Genomic DNA, 8134 nt, shown 5'->3' with positions numbered 1-8134 from the left:
TCTGGAACAATTAAATGAAGACAGAACGTTACTCGTGACTTTCAATTAAATAGTACACAATAATAAATATTTCAGCTCATGCAACCAATTAATCTGAATTTTTTTTTAAAAAAAAATGAAAGAATAGAAGATAAGAAACAGAGAAAATACCTCATAATTCAGATGAAACTCCCCATAAAGAATAAAAAATTTGAAAAAAGGATATAGTATATCACCGATTAATATGGGAGAAAATGTGTATAGAGTTTGAATTGTATACAATCACTGTATATTATGTATACAGAGCTATGGAGAAAGGGTCTTTGAGTTTGAGAGAGACAAAACTGTTGAAAGTGCCACGTTTAAGTGGAGCTTATACACATGTTACCACCAGGAAAACACACCGCCATGAAGCTTGCTATTTCTTTTTTATATTTAAAAAAAAAAAAAAAAAACTTTACAAGGAAAATCAATTTTGTCTTCTTTTATATTACTTTTTTTGTCCTAATTTATGTGACACTTTTCGTTATTTATGTGGCAGTTTAAATTTGATTGAAAATTTACGTATAGAATTTTTAATTTTTTTGAAATGAAATTTATATATTTGTAAACTATATAAAAAGTACTATAAGTCATAATAATTGATAATTTAAAATATTTATGAAAAAATTACTATCAAAGATCGATAGATTTGAATCTCAAATTAAAAAAGTGTCACGTAAATTGGAACGGAGGAAGTGTTTGGTTTTTATTGATGTGACCACCCTTAAAAGTTTTAACAAATAAAGTTTTATATTAATATAATAATATTTAATAATTTATAAAGGCAATGACATGATGTCATTTTAAGTCACTAGAGAGGAAAATGTTAAATTTTGACAGATAAGACAACATGTTTAATATATGTTTAATTCTAATTCATATGATAAATAGTTTTATTTTTCAATTATGAATGGTTGTTAGTAGGTCAGTCTCAACAATTTTAATTTCAATTATGATTTGTTTTGTTCATGCATAATTAATTAATAATAAACATAACATCTTCACTGTTTTGTTAGGTTATCTATAAATTTTTTTATTTTTTTTTTTACAATTCAAATTTATACATTTTGATTTAAATTTTGTTGCAAATTCGTCTTCACTTGTTATATGATTGTAATTTATATGAGCAAGATGGTCTTGCAATCGAAGGCGGAATGAGTTTAAAAGAGTTGTGACATTTTCAAATTTTATTTTAAACTTGAATTTAAATGACATGTCTGTTCATAAAATAAGATAACGCTAAAACAACTATTGTCTTTAACTCTATAAATTAGATCTCTCTCATGAATGAGAAAAGGAAAAATCTATAGATATAAACACAAGTTTACATTTGATTTGGTTAGTCAAGAAAAAGAATCCCTTTTCTTCCCTCGAATCTACCTAAAGCAAAATTAACTATGGTACACAACAATGTCTTTGGACCAATCAAGTAGGGATAAGGGTTTGAAAACTTTGGCCGAAATTATTGTTACGATATCAAACTTTATAGAGGACCTATTACCCCCCTGAACTATTTAATAGTGTATTTTAAATGTATATATGTGCCTAAGTGGGCACATTACTATTTATAATTTTGCATTATTTTTTATGTCCACGTGGGCAAATATATATGTTTAAAATAGGTATTAAATAGTCTGGGGGTAATAGGTCCTCATTAAAGTTTGATATCATAACAATAATTTCGATCAAAATTGAAATATTTTTCAGACCCTCATCCCAATCAAGTATGTTGAATTGACAACTAATTTCCAAATTATTAAAGCAAGTATAATCCTATCACAAAAAGTAGTAATTAAAGTAAAAGCTACTATTGGCAGTAGGTGGGGTTTTTTGTTTCTTTCCTTTTTTTCAAGATGTAGGTGGTGCTTCATCAAATACAGAAATTAAAAAATGTGTATTGAGCATGTAACTTAATTAATCATTCTTTCTCATTTTGTTTGTAATTATAATAATTACAAGAAGTTATACCAACAAAATTATGTCATCTTTTACACTACCCATTTTAAAAATTATTTTTACTACTTTTTCGTCCATTTTTACTTATTTATTATTGAACATTTCTTAAGAATCAATAAATAGAATGACAATTATTATACTATTCTTTGAATATAATACACTCAATATATTGGGAAATGACTTTAGTTACATACTACATGATACTGATTGACAAGACTAAGTCAATGCTAGATTGAAGGTTTAGAGATGAATTCTAGAATCCAAAGCGTTCAGGTTAAGTCAGATCAAGATTAATTATTTGGAGTGTAAGTTTTAGTGATTCTACACACGAGGTCGAGCGCCACCTTTGTGTTTTGTACTTCGAATATCATATTATTTTGTTGTCATACTATTTATTCCTATGTATGTTGTATGGTACTCTTCATTTCACATTATTTTGTTATTGTTAACACTTTTATTTGTATTTCTCTTTTTCAAACTACTTGAATATGCTTATTTTAAGCTGAGGACCTATCAAAAATAATTATTCACATTTTTTTAAATAACAACTATTTTAAATTAGCTATTTTTGACGAACACTCCTATTAAATGATCTAGATTCCACATGAAGTAATCTTTTTTTCCTTTAAACTTGTTTTTATGGGAAGATCACATCCAACATAAATCATGTGAGTTGATGAAAAACCAAGAGTGTGTCTTGCCTTTTGTGCAATAAAAAAGGATCAAGACTTGTGACTTTTGATAGGGGTTTTATTTTTTGTGATTTTGTATTTTTTGGACGCGCATAATATAAAAAATTATTTTAGTATAATCATTTAAGTTACATTAAAAAAAAGTAAATTATACTAAACAAATCTCGTGTAATAAGTTCGATTGAAAAAATATGCAGGAGCTTCAACTTGAGACTAGGAAATTTATTAGTATTTTTTATTACGGTTGTGATCGTACTTTGATTATGATTTTATCTTGTTATTATTGTTGTTTAGGATTGGATTTGTCAGGTTATCTAAAGTATTTTGGCATGATTCTTCATTTTCATTATTTCTTTTTCTATACTACTTTGGACTGTTTTTTCCTTGACTTGAGGATCGAAAATTGTCTCTCTATCTATGTACACCTACTGATTAGAAGAGCAACAACAATAATTACATCTCGGTCAGGAACAAATTGAGATTTGAATTTTGGAGGAACAATTTGACTAATTTACTTCTATTTATACAATTTTTAAAAAATTGTTTACCAAATTATTCACTCTCCTCAATAAACATTCACTCCGTATTTATGTGTCTTTTCCATCAAATTTAGATTTTTTTAATTGAAAAATATTAAATAACTTTATTTTTTATTTTTCAAAATGATTCTTTTGGGTTCAATTATGTTTAGTAATAATAATAATAATAACTAAAAAGGACAAGAAGGAATATTATTTTCCTCTTTTAACTCCATATTGCAAAAGTCAATTCTAGTACTATTATAATTAAGAATTTTCGTGGATATTATTGGTTGTCATAGTCACATACACATTGCACTTTAATATTCTTTTTCTTAATTTAAAGAATACTTCCACGATCCTAGTTGGCTAGTCACCCTCAATACAATTGACATAGCCATATGTACTTTTTCTTTATTTTCCACAGAAACACACCTAAATTATCGCAAAATCATCAATTACACATGTAAATTATGTGGAGGTCATATAACCCCGCTGAAATTACACAGCTAAATTATGCCAACAATTTTAGCAAGTCCACAATAATACACAAGAAAAATGAATGTTTTCTCTTCCAAAGAACCGCCGAATTAGTGAATTAGACAGGATTCCTTTGTCTAGAATACGAAGTGGTGGGTCAATTTTCCCAACACCAAGTTTGTGAAAAAGTTATTGTTTGATAATGAGCAAGAAATATCCATTGTTCTTGTTAGAGTGGGTAAAAGTCCCACATTGGTTGAGAAATGAACTGGTGGTTTCCTTATATGGACTTGGGTAATCATCCACTCATGAGCTAGCTTTTGGAGTTGAGTTAGGCATAGATGTCATATCTTTACATGATATCAGAGCTAGATCCATCCTTGTTTGGACTCTCGGTCCACGCTCCAGTTGGGCCTGGGCATGAAGGGGGGTGTTAGAGTGGGTTAAAGTCCCACATTGGTTGGGAAATGGATTGGTGGTCTCTTTGTATGGACTTAAGCAATCCTCCCATCGTGAGCTAACTTTTGGAGTTGAGTTAGACTCAGGTGTCATATCTTTACAGTTCCGTTAAACAAGATGGATTGAACTCATAATTCATTAGATGTTTTTTATGAATGTCAACAAAGTATCATAAGTAAATTGCTCCCGTCCCGGTTGTTCAATCATTTGATTTTGGAACTCCATCATACTTTTGGCTAATTTTTTTTTATTACTAGTACTTCCCTGAATATGAATTCAGAATTTAGAAATGCCACATACTCAGAGCTGTAACAATGAAGAAGCCGCCATTTAATAAATGTCAAACTGATTTGGAACTAAGTATTCACAACTAGAAATGATTTTCACATTTGGAGTCCAGTTGCAAAATGACCATGAAAGATATAGGGTTGGGGGTGAGGGGTAAGAAAATTTGTACATGAAAAAGAGGACTATGCAACCTACAAATCACCTCTGCGAGCTCTTTTACTATCCTTCGTTACCACCTCAGATCGATGTTCCTCCTTAAACGGAGTTTTAGGTCGTGTATATGTCCCTTGTACCCTTTCTTAGCAGCTAACAATGACTGCAATCGAACCTCGGAATCAGCATCACTTGGTTTATGATCATCTCATCCAATGATTCCTGCAATGCTATTTACATTGTTTCAAGAATTGGATTGAAGTTTAGATTTGGAGGGGCGAGGGCGAGCACTTCTTGGCTTCACGGGCAGATTACCTGTTGTTGAGAATGTGAGCAGAGAAGTAGTTGTGTGGTAAGAGCTTTTATAATGGTCATGATATACTTTAGTGACAATGTCTCTGAGAGCCACAGCTGACTTGTGTTCTCTCGTCCTCTTCGAGTAAAATACAATGGCGTTGGTTGCTAGCAAAAGTAAATCTCTAAAGAGTTCACCTGGTGATTTGATGGAACAGCTGACTAATCTTGATCTTACTGTTTCAATATCCATATGCTGCTTGATCATTTCCTTATATTTAGCTCTCTTCTGACTATCGCAACGATGCCTAAAGACCATAGCCGCTTCATTCTGTATAATGGAATTGAAAATTGCCATCAAATCGTCATTCATCAACCTAGATAATCCTTCTTTATTATCCTCTGTGGCAGTAGGCTTAATACTTTGGTCGCAACTGGTTGATGTTTCCTTACCGTGGGAAAGGGAGATGCCACTGATTGAGCACACATTGTCGCTCTCCCCAATACTCCTTTTGACATCCAAAGCAACGTCTTTCCTTTTTCTCTTCCTCAAAGCCCTTCTTCCATTTCCATTGGTAGTCTCTGCTTGATTGCTTATATTTGGAACTTCAGCCGCCTCACAAGACTCCGAGTATTCTAGTTTTGAGTCTATCTCATTAGCCGAAGCTACTGCAGGACTCTCAAACTCAGGCGAAAAGTTGGTCCTAGTACTGTCTAGCATGAAGTTGCCAGCGCATATGCCATCTTTGCCAATAGATTCCATGCGTTCTGACTTCACATGAGCAGCGAGTGATTCAGTGTAAGTACCGGACCCATAATTAATCTGAGAAGACCGTTCTTTCTCAGCCTTCAGGCTTTCAATCTTTGTGACGAGAGACCTGAGATTAAACACATAAAATTTGAGCTAGAAAACTGAAGTGAAGGGACAAAGTTCTCAAATCAGAAACCACCTGTTAAGCTGCGGAAATGTAGATACACTCAGTATGGTCAAGAAACATAAAACACGGTATATTTGAGAAGCACAAACCTAAGACAGAGAAGCATTATACTAACCCAATTGAGCTTTCCGATTTCTCCAATTCTCGCTTCAGTTCTTCAACTCGTCTCTTTCTTAGCTCTTCAAACCAAGCACTAAGAAAGCGAAAGGTAAAGAAATGAGACATCGATTACAGTAAAGGATAAAATACTAATGTGTAAATTTTTCTCCAATTTATATTAAGTGAAAAGAAACCATATAATCAATCCCAAACCTTAGCATACAACAACAACAACATACCCAGTGAAATTCCACAAATGAGGTTTGGGGAGGGTAGAGTTGTAAACATACCTTACCCCTACCTTGTGGAGGTAGAGAGGCTGTTTCCGGAGGACCCTCGGCTTGAGTACCGCATACCAAAGCTTAGTATCGATCCTAGGCATAATAAATTCAAACGCCAATTCTTAACGCCAATTCTTTTGGCATGTGCTACCAATATACTAGTAGCGCAGTCATAAGCTGAACTAAGCATTTTTAGAAGCCATAGCTGTGACATGGACTCGATGCACAAAAGTAAATTAGCTCATGAGTTTGAAGAAACTGACTCACTTGCAGCCAGCGTAACGCTTTTGTAAATCCTCATACTTGGCTTTGCAGGCCTGAAATTAAGTATTTTTTTTGGTCAAATCAGCATTTGATAGAGTAATTGTATGCTTAAAGATAAGGATGGTGAATAAGAGGAGATCAAGAAAGACAACATGCCAGTGAAATAGATTACTTGCATCATTTCCCAACGGTTTAACTATATATGTAAAACTAGGTACTCTCCTTATACGGGCAATTTCGTGTATCGTCAATGCGCTATTCCCCTATCGTTTATCGGGAAGCATGAAAAAATCAGTTTCCAACAAATCCAATGTAATCTCACAAATAGGGTCTGGCACCAGAGATATTGTTGACTGGCACAAGAATAGAAGTCCTTGCTTACACTTTTCTTTCTACTGGTTGGCTTACCCTGTATTTCAAGAGTAAATACCGTAGTGAGGAATAGCGGTACCTCTATTTGTTTGGTCTAATTAAAAGATTATTCATCACCGCAAGCACTCTTGCTTAGCTACCACTTGTCTTTGCTTGCTTACTTCTGAACAAACCAGGCCCCTAGTGGTCCTTATCTTATCAAGCCACACATGGAGACATCTCAAATAGGTAAATTGGTTTGGGAAGACGGAAAAAGCATCCATTGTTTAGGTTTTTGAGTAGCTAAAGTTAAAATAGAATAGGTCATCACATCCTGGGTTGAAAAATGAGCAACTTTAAAAAGGAAATGACAAGCAGGAAGGAGAGTAGTAACGTCGTATTATCCATCCGAAGCAGTAGCAAGCCAAGCACTGGTCTTTCTATCTTCTGACACATACTTATGAAGTTAGAGAGGTTGTTTATGAAAGAGTCTCTCCTCGACTCAATCAGCCTAAAATCTTTGAAATGAGAAACGGAAATGTTAATAGGGAACCAAATACAATACAACTTGAGATATTAGTTACTACAGTATTATTTATACGACATAAAACGTAAAGTCTATTTTAAAACAATTTATAATTGACTTATCCCAATTAGTTACTACAAGGGCCCCACAAAATCTATTTCTACATAAAAATAAAATAATTTTAAAAGTTAGGTACTACGTTAATCGTTATATCAAATAGTAACTGATACTATTAGACCAAACATTAGTATTTACTTTTACTAATTAATTTGGTTTTTATTATTAATAATAGTCATTTTCTAAAGCAAATTTATTAATTACATTCAATCATTCTGTCTATTATTTTTTGAACGTGTCAAGTCAATAATGAACGTAAATTAATGTGAACCTGAGGGGTGAAGTAAATGTTACGAGAACGAAGCTCCAAAGCGACGACGTTCCAGTCTTGTATCCCATGCCGGAGAATAGCGCCACCTAGGATTAATTCCTCCCAAGTACCCCACTTCTTCTTTCTGGGCCCTACTTCTTCCCTCATACGTGTACGATTCTCAACAGTCTCCATCCACGTGGACGGCTCAGATGATTTTAGAGGAACAAAGTTTCGAATTTTATACCATGCGCACGTTAGCTTCAAACACCGCCGGCACCGGCACCGGCACCGGCGAAACTTGACCAGGTTTAGAGTATTTCGTACCGCGCGCAAGTTAGTATCAATCGCCGATACGACCACATCGGCGGTACCTCCGATGAACTTGATCGGGAAAAAAAACAGGATTTTCCGGTGTGCAAAAAAGTGATTTATTAGAAAACTTTT

At 33.4% G+C, this 8134-nt stretch overlaps 1 protein-coding gene across 1 annotated transcript; it reads right to left on the bottom strand.

Annotated features, from left to right (window-relative positions):
- Positions 1 to 4675: 4675 nt before the first annotated feature.
- On the bottom strand, positions 4676 to 7908 carry LOC125810090 (uncharacterized). Its single transcript, XM_049489608.1, has 4 exons — positions 7709 to 7908; positions 6447 to 6496; positions 5915 to 5992; positions 4676 to 5739 (listed from the first exon to the last, which is right to left on the bottom strand). The coding sequence occupies exons 1-4, from the start codon at positions 7880 to 7882 to the stop codon at positions 4812 to 4814; spliced, it is 1230 nt and encodes a 409-aa protein (XP_049345565.1). The 5' UTR covers positions 7883 to 7908; the 3' UTR covers positions 4676 to 4811.
- Between the last annotated feature and the right edge of the window lie 226 nt (positions 7909 to 8134).

Source organism: Solanum verrucosum, unplaced genomic scaffold, assembly GCF_900185275.1.
Source record: "Solanum verrucosum unplaced genomic scaffold, falcon-dt-bn FXZP01000281.1, whole genome shotgun sequence".
Lineage (NCBI taxonomy): Eukaryota > Viridiplantae > Streptophyta > Magnoliopsida > Solanales > Solanaceae > Solanum > Solanum verrucosum.
Note: the sequence above shows the minus strand (reverse complement) of the source record. Positions and strands in the feature narration are given on the sequence as shown.

Bases quoted from the DNA above. Each gene is read 5' to 3' on its own strand.
- LOC125810090 (XM_049489608.1), bottom strand. From the start codon at position 7,882: ATGGAGACTGTTGAGAATCGTACACGTATGAGGGAAGAAGTAGGGCCC. The intron at 5,993-6,446 runs GTGAGTCAGTTT...TCGCTTTCTTAG, and splicing joins AAGCGTTACGCTGGCTGCAA to TGCTTGGTTTGAAGAGCTAA. The intron at 5,740-5,914 runs GTTAGTATAATG...GTTTAATCTCAG, and splicing joins AAATCGGAAAGCTCAATTGG to GTCTCTCGTCACAAAGATTG.